Below are 19362 nucleotides of genomic sequence, written 5' to 3'. Positions count from 1 at the left end.
ACTGCACTCATCTTTACACTCCCTTCATGAGGTGATGCCAGACAGAACCACGTTTAACAAATAATTAGCATGATGGGAGACCTTCGGTCTGAGCCCAGTGGTGGCTCTCAGTAAATACTCACTGGGCTGAAATTAAAAATAAAAAATTCTCAGTTTTAGGATAGTGACTATTCCAGTTCCTTATGTGTCCCTGTGTTGGAAGAGGTGCTTTGCCCCAATTCCTGAGTACAGAGCAAGATCTTGGCTGAAGGTCTTTTAACATCAGTTTTCTCATTTTACATGGAATACTCAATATTTGACATTTGAAAGTGGCTCCCTGGGACTGATCTCCCTCATGCCTTTCTACTTTGATGCACTGAGATTTGACTTCATGTATATTTTCTTACATTTTCTAGAAGACTTTATGTCTTCTTTCAGGACAGTGAAATTTGCAGCTATAATCACATTTGTTCCTTTCTGCCTTAAGGTTCTGAATCCAATTGGCATAAAAGATGTTTCCTAGTTAAGCTTGGCCACCTTCCAAACCTTCCAAGCTGTGGGCGGCTCAGTGTTGGAGACTGGAAAACTAGTGGTTTTCCCAACTGTGCTAGTGAGGTCGGGTAGTAATCGTTTGTCCTACTTGTAAGGGGCCTTGAGTCTTTACAGACATCAGTTCATTGGGCTGCAGGGCTGAGGCATGGATTGAAAGGGCCTCACTTGGGGAAGATTTAGTGAGAGAGTCAAGTTCTCTGGGGCTCCCTCTCTGTCTGGAGCAGACTTTTTCTCATCTGCATCTTTGCCATTTCTTGGGGTGTCAAATGGATGGACACCATTTTGTAGAACAACCTAAGAGCCGTGCTCTTCCTTAGGATGTAAATGAATCCCATCGGGTCACTGTGGATATTGACATTGGGACAAGGGCACTGCTTGGCATTTTCCATCCTGAAAGGAAATCATCTTGGTTAACCAGAATTTACATAGCCTTTTAGGAAAATAAAACCCTGAAAGCACCATAATGGCTATCGGGCTTAATTCTTTCCTCTCTGAAAAATGAAAGTGTTTTGAGAAGAACACACACACACGCACACAAGATAGAAAAGATGCCACATCTTTGTCAGGTAACTATTTGTAGACATCTTATTCTACAGAATACTTTATTCTAAAGGATGAATCCCCAAAGGATTCATTTCCCCCTCAGTTTTCAAGATCTAAATGTGCTGTGATCTTGCTGATACCCATTTTCGGCTGTTAAGAGAAATATACACTTAAACCATGAAACTTTCTCAGGGAAACTTCAAACCCCTTTTGGGGACAAAGAACTAACTGTTGGTGGTGACTTTTTAAATTAATTTCGTCTTCAACTGCTTCGGAGAAGGGAAAAGGGAACAGGCCTGATGGAAAGAGGCTGAAATTCCAGGTGTAAGAGAGAATATTTAGTAAGGGTAAAAATAACACACAGCTGTGAAGACAAACATCTCCAGTTTCAGTTTGAGCCCAGAGTGCTACGTGAATCACTGCCGAGCTCCACCCGCTGCTCAGGCCATGGGCTCTGAAGCAGCTTTTCCACTGCCTCTGATTCAGAAATAAACCAGACCTACAAATTACCCCAGTGCTTTCCAGACAATCCCCTCCTTGTCTGGGGTCCTAAAAATACCTTTTGTGGTGACTACCTCCATTCATGGCGTGAAACTTGATTAGGAGTTGGTTGGGTCGATTAGGACTAAGTATGTGCTTTTAGGATTCTTATGAAGAAAACCACCTGAGGTTGATTGATTCCTATTCAGGTTTAAGGCAGACTTGGGTGCTGTGTGCCCCGACCAGCATCCTTAGGACCCTCTTGTGGAACTGACCTCTTTGGACTGTCAGGGTAGAGCAGCCAAAGAAAGCCTCTGTAGTCTAGCTTCATCATCAAGTTCTTAACATGAAGTCACCTGATAAACTAAAAAGAACATTTGGGAAGATAGTGCCATTCTAATAAACTCTAATGAGCTGAAGCCTGCATGGGAGTAAACATTCACTTGCTCATCCACAAAAGGGTAGGATGGGATGTGGACCGTGGTCTTCCAAGACAGCATATGTGGGGCTGGGGAGAGGGGCTTCACCCACCCAAACGCAGGCACCACGAGAACAGGGACACTGCTGGGTCCCCAGCACCTGGGACAGTACCTGGCGTACACTTGCTCTGTAAGTGTTTGTTACACAGATGAATGGATAGAGAAGATGTGGTACATATGTACGATGGAATGTTACTCAGCCATAAGCAAGAATGAAATAATGCCATTTGCAGCAATACGGATGGACCTGGAGATTCTCAGACTGAGGGAAGTAAGTCAGAGAAAGACAGATAGCATATGATATTGCTTATATGTGGAATCTTTTTTAAAAAATGGTACAAAGGAACTTATTTATAATACAAAACAGAAATAGACTCACAGACATAGAAAATAAACTTATGGTTACCAAAGGGGAATGGGAGGGGAGGAATAAATTTAGGAGTTTGAGATTAACATATACACGCTACTATATACAAAATAGATAAACAAGCAGGACCTACTGTATGGCACAGGGAACCCTACTTAATATTCTGTAATAACCTAAAAGGGAAAAGAATCTGAAAAAGAACATGTGTGTGTGTGTGTGTGTGTGTGTGTGTTGTGTATAAAATGCATACCTGAATCATTTTGCTGTACACCTGAAACTTACACAACACTGTAAATCAACAATACTTTAATAATTTTTTTTAATGATTGAATTGAGGAGGCCCAGGGCCAGATGGCCGAGGACAGTCTAGGGAGTGTGAATTAGTCGGAAGGTTCTATGGGCCGAGGAGGGGCTTGGGTTGCACATGGCCAGCGTGGACTTGTCTTTGTGGAAGACGACTCTGGTAGCAGGAAAGCAGACTCTCTGGAAGTAAAGCTCAAGAATACTCCACCCTCTCATTTATCCCTCTCCCCCTCTTTTGCCTTTGGTAACCATAAGTTTGTTGTCTACATCTGTGACTCTATTTCTGTTTTGAAAATAAGTTCATTTGTACCATTTTTTTTAGATTCCACGTATAAGCGATATCATATGATATTTGTCTCTTCTCTGTCTGAATTACTTCACGTATACACACGACTGTATATAAAATAGGTAATTGATAACGACCTACTGTATAGCACAGGGAGCTCTACTCAATACTCTGTAGTAACCTATATGGGAAAAGGATCTAAAAAAGAGTGGATATATGCATATGTGTAACTGAATCACTTTGCTGTACACCCGAAACTAACACAACATTGTAAATCAACTATACTCCAATAAAAGTTTTAAAAAAATATGCATTTCAGATGTGAAAAAAAACTTACTCCACCAGCATGTGATGGAGAACATGGCAGGGGAAAGCCGTCTCCAAGTGCAAGAGGAGTTCAGGAACAGGAAGGAGGATGGGGCTTGAAGGATGGGTAGATTTTCGAGAGGACTGGCAGGATTGCCTTCACCCACTAGGAGACGTTACATCAATTGCCCAAGTTCGATTTTGACTTGCCTTGGGCTTTCTCTCGTGCCTGAGCGCCTCCACTAACTGTTGTGAAGTGAGAGTGGATCACAGATTTCAGGTGGCTGGTGAGCTCGGCCCTGTCACTTGGGGCTGCATTCAGTGACATTCTTGGATAAATGAGGTCCATTCACACTCAGCTCAGGGCACAGCGCATCCTTGTGAAGCTAACGGTCGCATCTCTGCCATTTCACTGCAGGCTGTTTCTGTGATGGCATCTGCCCTGCTGTAAGTAGACTCTGATGTGAGAAAACCAATGTCAGATGTCAAGTTTATTTTGTTTTTCAAAAACCAAAGCCCTCATTTTAACGTCTTGGTACATTTTTATAGGCACATTACCCCTTTTCAAAGAAAGGGATTATGGAAACAGCTAAAAGAAGCTTTTGTGTTGGGCTGGGGTCCACTTAATCTTAAAAAAATTAGATGGACTCCTTTCTCAGTGGTCCAGCTTCTGTCCTGGTGCTCAGTTCTGTCTTCTTAGACCCACGATCTGAATCGCAGGCACTCCCACTCTCCTCTCTGAGCACAGACACTTCTTGCCTGATTTCCTCACACTCATGAATGTTCACCCATCATCTCTGCAGAGCTTGCGCCCTGCTGAGTGCCTCAAGGAAGGTTTGGGGAGGAACATATGATGTTCAACTATAAATCAAGGTGGCCACCTTTTTCTTAAACCAGACTTACCAAAATTTGTATGTATGTCCAAATAAACATTGCCGCCTTTAGCGTCTCCCAGGAGGCTCTGCCTTTGTCTGCACAGGGCTGGCCCTACTCATCTCACATCTGCCGCCCTATCCATGACTGTCTTCAGGGCCACTCCCAGGATATTCTTCAGAAAATACCCAATAGTGATGACCTTGAGTCTTCTGAGGGTCCATCCCATTATGTGTTATGTCTGTGAAAGAGACCATTCGTATGGAGTTACCAGGGGAGGTCCTATGGCATGGTGGTCAAGTCCTTGGACTCAGGACCCCAACTCTGTAGGTTCAAATCCCAGCTGCTCCACTGCTGGTCGTGTAACCTCGGGCACAACCTGCCCCTCCCTACTCTCTGCAAATCACCTGTAATATTGCTGCTGCTTATTGGTATTTGACCTCGTGGAATTGTGTGCATGAGATGAATAATAACAGCTAACACATAGCATTTACTGTGTGTTAAGCACCATTTTGAATGTTTCACTATAACGTGAATACATAAAAAGAGTTTGGAGCCATCCCTAGCATGAGTAAGCAGTCAGATACGGGATAGAAGATGAAACAAATAAGGTCTGCAAATATTTGTTTGCCCACCATGCAGAGGCAAATTTGAATTTAAAACATATAAATTAGAAGACTGTGGAAACTGGAATATGTAGCATTCCATCTCTTAAGATTTTTTTCATTTTTTAATCATTTATTTTTCATATTTTTGCACCCATTTTTCTGGTTGGCTGGTTCTTTCCAAAATCAGTGTCAAGAAATGGTAAGCATGGAGCGCCGGCTGACGAGATACAGTCTCCCAGTTCCTGTAGCTGAAGCAGCTGCGAGCTGTGTGACTGGAGCATCCTGCCTTAAGTGTGGTATGTTCTCAGGTCTGTTAGGGGATGCTGGGAAGGATACTGCTTGCTGCATCACCCAGTTCTCTTCAAGAGAAGCCCCGAGAGAAACTTCTCTCAAGTTTCAGCCCAGGAAAAGCTTTGCTTCTGCTAATGACTGGTTCGTGTGTATCTTTTTGACACCTTGAATTGTCACAGGATAGACTTCGTCTTTTGCTTTGGCAAGTAGAAAGTTCAGAGATAAATTGATGTTCTACCTTTAACAACTATAAATAGTAAGCTTACTCAATGTGCTCAATCTCTTGGTTAATTGCTTTTCTGCCCTCATATAACCTTCACTTCCATTCCTTTGATCATTTATGTCTTGTGTGCATTTTTGCAGTCCACCTCAAGTGTCGCATAGTTTGAGGAAGGACAGGGGGAAGAAAGTATATTCAGAGCCACCACACATACACATAAATATAACTCTGGAGCTGCAGAGGGAAATGTTGGACTCTCCTCCTTAGAAAAATGTTAATATAAGCTAAGCATTTGTTCATCCAAGTAGCTTCTGGAGAGTCCTGCCTGGGGGCTTGGGAATGGAGTTTCCCAGCCCTCTGATTCTGTAACCGTACGAGAACCCAGTGGAGTTTGGCAGCATGTCTGACTTCTCACCTTGATTTAAATATAGTAGATTTTCCAAGTTATTTGATATTCTTTGCCATGTTCTTTCATCATTAACTCATAATCCTAGTCTGTTTTAAGAAGTCAATGATCATGTTCTCAACTCACCTTAATTCTCCAGATGCTACTTAAGAGTGATTAATTAATTGAGTCTCAACAGGCCATCTTAGTTGGGCATGTGTCTCCAGTTATCAGAAGAGCACCAACCCCCTATCTTGTTCATCATGAAGGTTGAGGGGGTCTTTCTACATTATTTCTCTATTTCCTAGAGTGACCACAATTACACCCAAGTGGCATGGAAATCTGTTAGATTGCTGCAGAGATTAAACTCCTGAAGCTGTGTGGCCCCAAGGATGTTTTAAGGGGCTTGGAGGCTGATACACCCAACTTTCTGGCACCCCAGCTGTTGTCCACTGCCTTCCTGAAATTCTTCAGTCTGAATCAGCCTCCCCCTCTCAGGGCAGCCCCAGCCCAGTGTGGGATTTCTCCTGCTGTGAGCGGTCTTCCTGCCTTCTGTTCTCTCTCACTGGTGCCACATACTGTATGGGGTTGTCAAGACCAGTGTTTTGTGGGTTATAAATAGAACCCAGACCTGAAAATGTGAATCTGAGAATATGGTTAAGACACAGTAATTTTTTATTTATTTTGTTGTGGTAAGCACACAACATGAGATCTACCTTTTAAACAAATTTTTAAGTGTACCTTATTGTTGACCAAAGGTGCCAAGTAGTACAGCAGATCTCTGGAGCCTTTTCATTCTACTTGACTGAGACTTTATGCTGGTTGGTTAGTAACTTCACCACTTCTCCCTCCCCCAGCTCCTGGAAACCAACATTTCATTCTTTGATTCTCTGAATTTGACTTTTTTAGATACCTCATATAAGGGGGAATCGGGCAGTATTTGTCTTTCTGTGACTGGCTTTTTTCACTAAGTATAATGTTCTCAGGGTTCATCTATGCTGTCATCTATTTCCAAATTTCCTTCTTTTTAAGGAGAATAGCATTCTATTGTATGAGTGTACCATAGTTTCTTTATCTATTCATCCATCAATGGACATATAGGTTGTTTCCACATCTTGACTATTGTGATGGTACCGTAGTGAACGTAGAAGTGCTAATATCTCTTGCCTGATTTTAATTCTTTTAGATAAATATGCATAAGTGGGATTGCTGGATCATATGGTTGTTTTCTTTTAAATGTTTCAAGGAACCGCCATACTGTTTTCCAGGGCAGCTGTACCATTTTGCATTCCCACCAACAGTATGCAAGGGTTCCAATTTCTCTACATCCTCACCAACACTTGTTATCTTTTGGTTTTTGTTTTTATAATAGCCATCTTGACAGGTGTGAAGTGATATCTCACTCTGGTTTGACTTGCATAATCACTTTTCCATGCCCTTAAAAGATAGAGTCTTTGAGAGAAATATCTTGAACCATGCTTATTAGCAATAAAGAAATTTATGCCCCAAATAATAAGACAGAGAACTTTTCATATTCACCAATTAATTACCCATTTAGCAGGCATCTAATGAATTGCCTTAGAACTTTCACAGGAACTGTTAAAGAACACATATGTGAATACTAAGAATATCATATTTAAAGGGATGCTCTTTGCTATGTGCATTTCAGAGTAATGTACTGGATGCCCAAACCCTTACCATGTTAGAATAGAGAACATGGGATCCTCTGTTCTAGGCTTGGGACAGGTAGGATACCAGGCTGTTTGTGGGAGCTTCTCCCTGTGACTTCTCGGAATGCACAATGAAGGTAGAGCTAAACAGTGCAGTAAGCAAGGGGCAGATTTCCAGTGTGGATCTTTTCTTACCACAGCTGGGCAAAGAGCTGAAAACACATTTATTGGGAGACTTTTCAATATACACTTTGCAATTCTCTGAATCATGTTAAGATTTCTTTTTCTTAAAATAGCAGTGTCTAAATTCCATGAAAAAAAATCCTCCCCCAGGATTTCCCTCTCTTTCTTATTTCCGTCTTTTTAGATACGCTCTGGATGGGTCACACATCTGCTGTGCTGGGGAATGAACAGTCCAGGGGCAAGGATGGTGGCCTAGACTATGAATCGTGTATGTATCACAGTGCACACCTTAAGCCAGAGTAACACGTGGGGCAGGGTGTTCTTGATGCCTTTCTGAAATAAAGATCTGTTCTACCTTTTAAAGGGCCGCCATCCTAGCCATCTTACCTTTACTGGGTGGGGCTGTCTGTGTGGGGGTTATAAGTGTGACCAGTGAGTAGAGGCTGCCCAGCTTCAAGCCTCAGTTCTGCCTCCTCCTGGCTCTGAGACCTGGAGCAATTCCCTTCTCTTTTGTGTCATCAGTTTACACATCTGAGAAATGGAGGTAATGCCAGCGGCCGCTGCACCAGGCTGTTGTAAGGATTGGTAACTGTTAAGCTCTCAGAACATGGCGACATATATATATGCTACTCTTTTTGCTATTAAAATTTCCAAGAGAATAAACAAGGCGAAATGACTGAACAGTGAGAATAGAACACCTGGGCCCCCTTTAACCAGTATTTATTGAATACCTGCCTTGAGTCTCGTATGTCAGTGGCCCTATGGGGTGACCTCTCCCCTCTTTGGGGTTGGAGTTCTGTTAGATTTATTACTTAGATTCAAAAACTATTTGAAGTGATCACAAACGTGGTTCCCTTCTGTCTTCCTCTGAAGCGAAAACAAAATACAGTGGAAAAAAGACAATTTTTTTATTGAACTGAAGGTACAACATTTGAGAATAGGGTTTCATTCTGCTCCTTTTTTTTACAATGAAAGCTGGCTGGAAAAGCTTAATGAGATGAATTATGTCGTCTGGTTATAAGATGAAGACAAAATAACCTTACTGAAGACTGCCCCAGTTTTAAATACTTACACATATTTTTGGAAAGCTCTGGTAAAATGCAGTTTAATAGCTCATTATATCTCTGTATTTGATAAGGGATCTATTTTAATGCCATGGGAAAACTGATTTGTTCCTAGAGCTTTAGTCCTCAGAGATGGAAATTGAACAACAGAATTGTAAGAAAATGGGAGAGTTGGAATGTAGGGTCCATAATCCCCCATGTTTCCTCTTTCTATAATTGTATACATCTCTTTGACATTTAACTTTTTAGATGGATAACTGCCTTGCTGGAGAAGAAAGAATTTATGGTGCCTGGTATACAGCAGGCACTCAATAAAAGATGGTCTAAATGGAGGAGTGAGCGAATGAATCTGAACAGTGCTCATATTAGATCTTACAGATGTTACTTGAGTGACACTCATCACCTAAGTAGCATCTAAAGTCTTTTTCCTAAAGAAACAAACCCCTTTAACTCTCTTCCCTAGTAATTTCTCTCCTTGAGACCAATAGACCAAAACATACATACTCCACTCAACTGATGGAATTTTCCAAAGGGAAAGGAAACTAAGTCTCAAGTGAAGACATTCAGTGTTTTGATATTAGGATGGGTCTTTTAGAGATAAGTGTTGGAAGCCAGGAAAAATAGCATCAAGAGGAAATAATGCACGTGTAGGCAGCATTGGAAATATAGAGGGTTCACACCGTGGGAACTCCGACTGCTATTATTTTAAAATTTCCTTCATGTTAGTACAGCTGTGAGGATGCCATGAAACAGGGTTGTGTATTTCCAGGCCCGTGGTAGGAACTTAGTCCTGGATGACCCCAACTATAAGCTCCGTCCACAGACATACCTGCTCCTTCCTCATCATCAGCCGTAAGCTCCCTCCATCAGCACCAGACATGTGCAAGGGATGCTGAGAACAAATCCGTATTTTCAGAGTTCCCAGATGCTGAACAAATTCTTTCCAGGGTCTTTGGTCTTCTCTTCCTGTCCACACCCCTGCCATGGCTCTTGGGTCTAGAATGACCCTTTCCACCCCACCTCAGTCCTGCCCCACCCAGAGAGGGCCTTTCTGCCTCAATGCCTCAGACCATCTCTGACTTGAAGGTCATGTCCATGCCAGGCCTATAGTTCCAAGATTCTGCAAATTGGCTGCAGAGTTCCAGCAAACAAAGTGTGGAGGAGACAAAGGAAGGCTCACTGGAGTGGAGCCCACACCCTCAGGGCCTCAGACATTGGGATGGAAATCTAAGATCCAGTGGAGATGTGTAGATTCCTAAGAGTATGAAAAATCCTGTGTTGGGTAGCACTTGAGAGGAAATTTCCAGAAATCCACCTTAGAAGACATAACCCAACCATCAAGATCCCTCAAAAGAAAAACATTTTTCTGTTTCCTGGTTAAGCTGCATTTTCTGTTTGGAGTTTCCCCATTATGTATGATTTCACCATGTCCAATAACTTTCCAATCTCACTTAAAAATTTATATTCCCCTTTTTTCTTTTTTTAGAAAGGCAGGTTTGTCTTTATCCCAGAGGCCATGGCTGTCTTAATGAACAGCAGCCCTGTGAGCTGTTCCCTGAGGCCCAGCAGCTGGCTCCTTTCTGCAGGCACATAGCTGGTTTCACCCCCCGATCCCAGTCCTACAGGGCTGCTGGGGTCCCCTGTCCTGCTTCCTCCTCTGATCTTCCTGCCTGCACCTAAGCCAGGAACACTGGGGGCCTTCAAACTCTGTGTCTAAAGATTGGCTGCAGGGATTTGAAACTGAGCGCAAGGATTTCGCTCTGAGGTTGTGAAGAGGCATGTACTCTAGGATAAACCTTGCTGAGGGTCGTCTCCCAGCATCTGTGTGCGTGGCCTGTTTACAGTCACACGGGGAGAATGAGTGCCAGTTCCCTGCTCCTTGCAAGTGTTTCCAATCAGTTGTCACGGAAGGGGGTTTGACATGACAGTTTCAGAAGGAGCTGGCTGGAGAAATAGAAGCCAGGTGGCAGCTTTGCTTCCCACGTGCCTGCCCTCTGCTTCCACTGAGCAGGGGCACTGTCTTTGTCTGCTTGGGCTGCCATCACAAAATACCATGGACTGTGGTGGTGGTGGGGAGCTTAAATAACAGTTCTGGAGACTGGAAGTCCAAGATCAAGTTGCTGGCAGGGTTGATGTCTGGAGAGAGCTCTCTTCTTGTATGGAGGGTGGCCACCTTCTCACTGTAAACTCAGTGGCAAAGAGGAGAGAGACAGAGACAGAGAGAGGTATCTGGTCTCTTTGTCTTCTTATAAGGGCCACTAATCCCATCATAGGGGCCTCACCCTCAGGACCTTGTGTAAACTTAATTATCTCCCAAAGACCCCACCTCCAAATGCCATCACGTTGGGATTAGAGCTTCAAAATATAAATTTGGAAGAAACACAGCCATTCAGTTCACCACAGACACTGCAATTGTCTTTTCACAGTCTCCTGCCTCTTCCTCACACCCCTCCACCTTGCCCCTCCTTGCTTCTCTGGGTATCACGCGGAGACAGGGAGGAGGGCTCTGGGTTGCCGCAATAATGGAAGGATGTGTCTTCTCCCCTCCAGGAACTCCCCCGATGAATGCAGCATGGCCAAAGGAGGGAAGATGGTGGGTAGCACGGACACTGTCGGGATGAATTACAGCGGCTACATGGAGGAGAAGCACATGCCGCCCCCAAACATGACCACGAACGAGCGCCGAGTTATCGTCCCAGCAGGTCAGAGCCTCGGTCAGCGACCCAGGCCTTCCTAGAGCTTCATTCAGTTCTCTCTTCTTGCCCTTGGCATTGGTCACCCTCCACTGCCTGGAGCAGTGGTTGTAAATGGAAGCCAGCAGAAGTTGGTCCACCCACAGTGAAATGTTCACTGCTCTGGGTGTGTGTGTGTGTGTGTGAGAGAGAGAGAGAGAAAGAGAGAGAGAGAGAGAGAATCCATGAAAAGTGACTTCTCTAAGGAAGAACTGGCTTTTCTCTGAGGTTATTTGGTGTTAAATATCCTTCCTTTTATGAGGTGCTATTTATAATAGAAGGTATGCTTTAAAAGTTTTTTTTTATCTAGCAAAATTAAAAGTTGGGAGCCCTATATTGTTTGATCTCAAACTCTGAAATTCCACCTATCACTGACCTATATAACACAGACTCTGAGAGCCAGAAAAATTCTTTACCAGAAGTAATTCTAAACCCAAGCCAAAACAATAGCTCTGGATTTGAGGAAAATGCCAGGAATTTACTTATTTAGCAAAACTAAAGGTAATAGGAAGGATGCCTTAAACCTCCTCCGAGGAAATGCACTACGTAAAACCAAAAATATCGCCACAACCATAGCAACGGTGACAACCATCACTGCTCAGTGGGTCCTGACTCTATATTAAGTATTTGGTGAGGGATGTGGAGACATAGAAAGTTTGGTGTCATGAAATCTTGGGAAATAGGTAGTGTCTTTGTCACAAGTGCCCTGATGAGGAAACTGAAGCTTGGAGAGGTCAGCCTGCAGTTAATAAGAGGCCAAGTTAGAGCTCAGGCCCTTCTGACTCCTTTGTTCTCTTCCTTTGCAGGGGTGGGGGGGGGTGGTTGGAATGAATCTCAGCCCCTTGCAGTAGCCCTGCCGGTTCCCTCCCATCACCCACTGCAGCCACCTGGTCCCCCTCTTGTTCTGCCTCAGGGGCTGAACTTGCTTGTCGCCTCAGCCCAAAACCCCCCTTGATTCCAGGGAGTTCTGTCCTTCACCGGGGCTCTGTGCAAACATCTCTTCAGAAGCCTTTCCCGACCACTCCATCAGAGTCGCCCCCTCCCCACTCCACCCAGTGACTCTCAGCCCCCCACCTGCCTCATTTTCCTTTATTGCCTTTATTCCCCTCTTTCACTATAGTGGACATTTATGTGAAAGCTCTCTTATTATCTCCCCCTCAATAGAATGTAAGCCCTACAAAGGCCCCACCTCCATGGCCAGGTGCAGTACCTGGTGTGTACTAGGTGTTCAACGAATATTAACCGAGGGAGGAATGGAGCAAGGGGTGCCTAGCCACTGGATAGTGCTGCCCGGGCTGCTGCTTGTTGCCGGAGTAATAAGAGGTGTGCCTGGGTGAGGTTGGTGCAAACTTGATTCTCCCTTGCCCCAGAAGTCACCTCCGTTCATCTCCATGAAGTGTGATGGCAGACGGGTTCAAATCCCCTCCGTGGCATGATTCCCACTCCTGCCCCTCCTTCTGCCTCAGATCACATCCAGTGGACTTCTGTTCCCATTGCTTTCCGAACAGGAGAGTTCAGAGTGCAGCGTCCTTGGCAAAACATCTGACTTGGGTTCGTGGACTGGGTTTCTCTTCAGGGTTGTCACCGTGTGGCTTTGCAGCAAAATTATTTGATGCAGTTAGGTACGAAAGGGATCATCCACCCCTGATCCTGAAGCACACGTTGTAAGGCTTTTAGAGGAGACAGCGGAGAGAGTCTCAAGTGTGCCTTAGGAGAGGGACAAAGCTGGTTTTCGTGTTTCTTGAAAGACAGTTGACGTTTGTGCAGAGGGCATGTATTTGGTTTGATCGTGGGAAGTAAGCTGCATTCCTGAGGCCCCTTACTTGTTACTGTGACTTAGAACAGGAGGCACTTCCTGTTGAATGGGAAAAAACATGGCAGGGCAGATGTCCGAGATGCCCATCCTGGGTGTGTGGTACCTAAAAAAGGCTTGAGAACAGATAACGTGCCTGGAGAGGAGTGGGAGGGCAGGGATGCTGTTGCCTTGGACACTGGCTGAAGCTGAACGGGATGACGTAGAAACCCAGAGGATGTCCACCTGAGCCCATCTCACCCTGCGGCTTCCTCCTTAAGAAAGTATTTTCTTCAGTTTAAGCAAAACAAAGTCTTTAGTTCTTTAAGGTGAGAAAATCAATCTGAGGAGAGGCCCACGTTAAAGATGCTTATTTGGGTTCCATGTAGAATCGCAGACCCAGGAGCTAAGCCTGGTGCCAGTATATCCTTTTTTTTTTTTTTTGTATGATTCCATTTATATGAAAGACCCAGAATAGGCAAATCTATAGAGATAAAAAGTAGATTAGATTAATTTTATAACATAAATAGTTTTTTATAAAAATTTAAAAAATTGAATTACAATATTAGTTTCAGGTGTACAATATAGTGATTCAGTATTTTTATAGATTATATTTCATTTAAAGTTACTACAAAATAATGGCTATGTTTCCCTGTGCTATACAATATATCCTTGTTGCTTATTTATTTTATACATAGTAGTTTGTATTTCTTAATCTCGTATCCATATCTTGCCCCTCCACCCTTCCCATTAAATCCTTTTAACTGACGAGGTCCTGTTTCTGTCCTGCCAGCAATAGCCTTTGATGTCATCAATATCCTTTCCAGTAGGGCCAGACTTGGTGGCTTCCTATGTTAAATAAACTGTTTAGAAAACAGGAGAGGTATTTACATGGGAAAGAGGCAAAGAAGCAATTTAATCAAGTCAAAGCATCCACCATTTGTGATCTATGTAGCAGGTGCTCATTAAATGTCAGTCGGTTGGGTGGAAGCCTGGTTGCGCAGATTGGCTCATATTAAGTTTCTGTGTAAAGGCTGGTTTCATCTCCTGAAGAAAGTCCTCTTTCAGCTGTTCCCTCCTTTGGTTGCTTCATGCCAATGCAGAGGCAGTTATTCAGTTGACAGGGTTTGTAAGAGAGCTCATTGTGGCTGGTTTTGCAAGTTGTGAGTCTTTCAGTTATTGGTCAAGCCTCCTGTGTGTGTGTTCATACACAGACACACAGATGAACACACACACACAGAGCTGCGTTGCACAATCCAGAAAATTCCCCAGTGCAGAGATGGCGGACGTGGGGACCACTCTGTCAGCTGCTGCCTCTGTACCTTAGGCCCCAGCTCTGGGATCCAGGCACTCACTTGGGCACATTTTGGGTGTAGAGAACTCCACAGACTTAGGTAGAATTCTCCAAACCTGGTTCTGACTGGTTCATATAGTTCCTACTACTTAAACACATTGATTGGCACTCATAGGTGCAAATCAAAAAGATAACCAAAAAGAACCCATTACTTACTCTAAAGCACTTGCACCATCAACCTGCATACTGACATTCATGTCCTAGACCTAAAAATGGTCCTGATACACACTGGCCTGAAGATTGGTGTGTTAGTGAGAAGAAAAAGCAGAACTTGGGGTATTGTCTGTGTTCACATTGGGCTCTTGTACCTGAATTCCTCACTTCTCAAAGTTCCTGGTTTTGAGACTCACTGTCTTTAACTCAAGAGCTTTAAAGAAACTCATAAATAACCCTCATGAATAAATATATACCTTCATTGGATATATTTACATTCTCTCCTTGTTTCAAAATGGATTTAAGAAAGCTCACACAAATATAAATAAAGGAACAAGACAGAATCCATTTGCAGAGTAAACAGATAGAGAACATGGGCTAAAGTAAGAACTTAACAGACGGTGAAACCAGGAGGGGTGTTTGTATGTTTGTGCATATATGTATATATTTTTAACGCAGACTTTTAAATCCTGCACAGTTGCAAAAAGTGGGTGTTATTTGAGTCCAAGGTGTCAGCAGGCTGTGTGAAGGTACCTCAATCAATACATGCCTCAGTGTCCCTAGAATAAAAAGAAAACAAATGTGGGAAAGACGGCCCAGCTATTAATTCTGAGTCTAGAGAAAAATGTGCTCCTTGGTTTATTGTAGGAGGGTAACAGGGAAGTCACAAGAAAAATAATCAGTAGAGCTGCCAGACATTCTGGGAAACCCTGGCTTACACCTGTCATCCTGGCAAGGTTGGTGATGGTGCCCCTCCCCCTCAAAATGTAGTGGTTAGACAATACATCACACCTGTTCTTCCTTCCTTTCTCTCTCTTCCTCCCTTCCTTCTTTTCTTCCTTTTTTCCTTCCTTCCTTCCTTCTTTCTTTCTTCCTTTCTCTTTCATCATCCATCAATCTATTCTTCTATCATCTGTATATCTATCATTTATCTATATCTATCTTATCATTTATCTGTCTCTATCATTTATATCTATGTATCATACCTGTCTGTCTATCTATCTATCTATTTGGTGTGAATATCTGTATATCTAGGTCTACATCTCAGGGGGTTGGGCTGTTTCTTATATTCACAGTTGTAGATCAAAGTATCATTCAGTGAAATCAGTCTTAATAAGAGGGGCCCTAGACATGGGACCCAGTTAAATGGCTCTTTGTTGGCTCAGCTAAATTTGGAGGCTGACTGGGAAATGTTTCTCCCAAGTATGATCAGAACCACTTGCATCAGGGTTCCCTGGGAGACTTAGGATTTAAAAATGCCCACCTCTAAATTTTATGAATCCTGGTTTGGGGTTGAGGATTCTACATTGTTAACACATTCCTGTGTGATTTTCATGAATTATAAGGTTTGAGGTGCTCTAAGCTAGAGAGAAGACACTAAATACATTTTGCTTTCATACACCTTGATTATTTGAAATAAAGGCATCATTTAGAAAAGGAAGTTGGCAAAAGAAAGAATTGCCCTAAAGCTTTTCCCTTCAGATGCATTTTGGGGGCTGTCATTGGTTGGCACAATAAATTTGTAAAGGTCCTGCATCAAGGCACTCACAGGGAAATACAGTGCCATTTAAGGCACAAAACACAGTGTGAGAGCTGAGGAAGAAGCCCTGCAGCTCCATTCATTTGTGGCAGTGCTGAGCTCCATTCAGACAGATCAGATCAAGCGCAGTACTCAGCCTTATACATTTTACTGTGTTCCCATCAGCAGCCGAGACAACTCGGGGACAACCCGGGAATCTGACTTCCAGGTGGTATTTCCAATTCTTCTTCACCAAGGCTTGAACACAGATCGATGTTTAGAAAGCATGGGTCCCCATTGTACAGTGGAGCTACTATGTTCTAGAGAACATAAGTTTTGTGATGTCTGATGAAGCCTCTGCAGCAGGGATGCTCTCCCTCCGTGCGCCGGGTGGCCTCCGGCAATCACTGTTATTTTTTTGGCCTTGACAATATGCTCAGCGATGTGCTAACTGAGAGAGCTGGCAAGAAGGAAGGCACGATCTTCATCCACTTTTCTTCAGAGTTGCAGAATGCTGACCAAAATGCAACAGAGCCTCTGGTTTCAGCAGCTTACATCATTTTGAGAAGATTTTCCTTTTTCTTTATTTTTATTCCCTAAAATGGGTGCTAAGGCATGGGGCTTTTCAAACACTTCAATTTCTTTTTTTTTTTTTTTTTTTTTGCGGTACGTGGGCCTCTCACTGTTTTGGTGTCTCCCGTGCGGAGCACAAGCTCCGGACGCGCAGGCTCAGCGGCCATGGCTTATGGGCCCAGCCGCTCCGCGGCACGTGGGATCTTCCTGGACCGGGGCACGAACCCATGTCTCCTGCATCGGCAGGCGGACTCTCAACCACTGCGCCACCAGGGAAGCCCAAACACTTCTATTTTTATTTTCTAAATATCAACTTGGAGCACAAATGCTCATGGGAGTCAGAAGTCTCAGAGACAAAAAGTTGCCACATTCATCTTTTAACTGGTTCCCTGTCTGCATTCATTCATTCATCCATTCATCCATTCATCCATCCATTCATTCATCCATCCATCCATCCATTCATTCATTCATTCATTTACTGAGCACTTAGAATATGCTAATCACCAAGAATAAAAGCTCTTATGTGATTTAAAACCCCCTGTTCCTGGCCCCCAAACACACATGGCTAGAACTTCTTGTATTGCGTCTTCCTCAGGCCCTCCCTGCTGGGTAACTTCTACTCAATGCGTGAGGTATTTACTGAGTACTTGCTACTCTCACACCAGTCACAGAGGAAATGACCAAAGCCTGTGAGAAGCAGATAAGACCCAGCCACATGAAGTTAAGTAATTCGTGACAGCAGAGAGTATGATTAAGAGCTCAAATAAGTGATTCAGACAAATGTTTCAAAATAGCTGAGGAACAAGATGACTATAAACATGACTAGTAAAGAAAAGCTTCCTTTGTTCCCTGATGACAAGATTTCTAAATCCCTTTGCAGCCTCCACCCTGTCCTGCCCTCCAGTCACATCATTCTACTCCTGTGCTGCCTTGTCACAAGTGCCCTCGCGCATGCTGTTCCCTCTGATGGAATGCCCTTCCTCTCTCTGCTAACAAGGCCTTCTCGCTTTTCAAGGCATCTTTGAAATCCACCCTGTCTAGGAAGCCATCCTTGATCTGCTGGCACCTTCATTGCTTCTCTGCCAACGTCTTACCCATTCTTTCATCGCCACACTTTATTTGGTTTTCTACTATATTCTATAATGCATCTGTATACTGGACATAGCATTTAATTCCATGAAGGATTTGAGATGCCTTGTGAACTAAACTACTGATAATCCTGTGAACCAAGCTACTGATCAGTTAGAAATTAGAGATCAGTACTAAGGCAATTACAAATATTAATGGAAAACCAAGGTCACATGAAGGAGGAATGCAGCCATTTGGGCCACAAGCTTGGCCAAGATGCTGTAGCTAAGCTTCCAGTATGGCTCTGAGCTTCCTGGGGGCCAGCGTAAAAAGAGCCATTTGGGGCTTCCCTGGTGGCGCCGTGGTTGAGAGTCCGCTTGCCGATGCAGGAGACATGGGTTCGTGCCCCGGTCCGGGAAGATCCCACATGCCGCGGAGCGGCTGGGCCCGTGAGCCATGGCCACTGAGCCTGTGCATCCGGAGCCTGTGCTCCACAACGGAAGGGGCCGCAATGGTGAGAGGCCCGTGTACCGCAAAAAACAAACAAACAAACGAACAAAAAAAACATTTGGGGAATTAAAGCCTGTTTTCAAAAAAGTTTCACAGGGAAGGCAATGTTTTTATTGGTGCAGAATCCTAAAAGCAGGATCCCTGGACTTTATGTTCAGGCTTCACTGAGGCTACATTTGTGACCACCGTCCTGCCACAGTGGCAGTACCATGCAGTGCCAGCCTGCTTCTTGTGACGTCCTCCACAGACAGAGTGAGTTACATTAGCGAACAGCTCGGTGCAGACAGGGAGCGTATGCCCAGTGTGAGTCTTTGCTGGTCTGGTTTCTTAGAAAGTCAGGATTTTGAGTTTTCAGAGTGGCAGAAGTCTCTCATCACCTGCACACGGTCCTTTCTACATAGGACATCTCCAAGCTGGGCTTGAAAGCAGACGAATAACAAGCAATAGAAGAATACACTCTCCAAGCAAGCCCAGATGACCAACATATTACTACGATTTAATCTTATGAGAGTTAGTTATTTATAAGCCTGCCTGTTCTATTAGATTGTGAGTTGGTGATTATGCCTTTTGCATATTCTTCACCACCAGACAAAGCAGCAAGCTCGTGGCCCGTGTGCAGAAGTCAGTAAACATGCATTTATTCGAGTGAATGGGAATCCAGCTTTAAGGTAGTGGGAATTACAGAATCATAGGAGATGGATGTACAAGATTCTTGATGATCTTCGTTCAGCTTTGTATTAGTCAGGGTTCTTCACAGAAGCAGAACCAATCTTTCTCTCTCTGTGTCCCCCTCTCCCTGTCTGTGCTTTACTCAGTCTCACAATTCAAATGCTGGTATCTTCTGGAAACACCCTCACGGACACACCCAGAAATAATGTTTAACTAAATATCTAGGCATCCCATGATCTAGTCAAGTGGAAACATACAATTAACTATCATAAAACTCTTAAAACATGAGAAAATCGAGCCCTGGGGAGGTGAAACAACTTTTCCGAGGACACACGCGGAGATGGGTGAGACCAGAGCCAATTCCCAGGCCTGTGCTCATTTATACTTAAAGAACTTGTTGGTA

At 43.8% G+C, this 19362-nt stretch overlaps 1 protein-coding gene across 8 annotated transcripts in view; it reads left to right on the top strand.

Moving 5' to 3' along the window:
• ERG (ETS transcription factor ERG) overlaps positions 1 to 19362 on the top strand; it is a 279810-nt gene that overhangs the window by 226004 nt on the left and 34444 nt on the right. For all 8 annotated transcript variants that reach the window (XM_082626209.1, XM_082626216.1, XM_082626214.1 and 5 more), the window contains one exon: positions 11140 to 11291. In XM_082626209.1, the coding sequence (XP_082482335.1) occupies positions 11140 to 11291 (152 nt within the window). The remainder of the gene's footprint in view (positions 1 to 11139; positions 11292 to 19362) is intronic.

This window comes from Mesoplodon mirus, assembly GCF_964341445.2.
Source record: "Mesoplodon mirus genome assembly, chromosome: 6".
NCBI lineage: Eukaryota > Metazoa > Chordata > Mammalia > Artiodactyla > Ziphiidae > Mesoplodon > Mesoplodon mirus.
The sequence above is the reverse complement of the archived record's forward strand: the minus strand, read 5'-3'. Positions and strand labels throughout refer to the sequence as shown.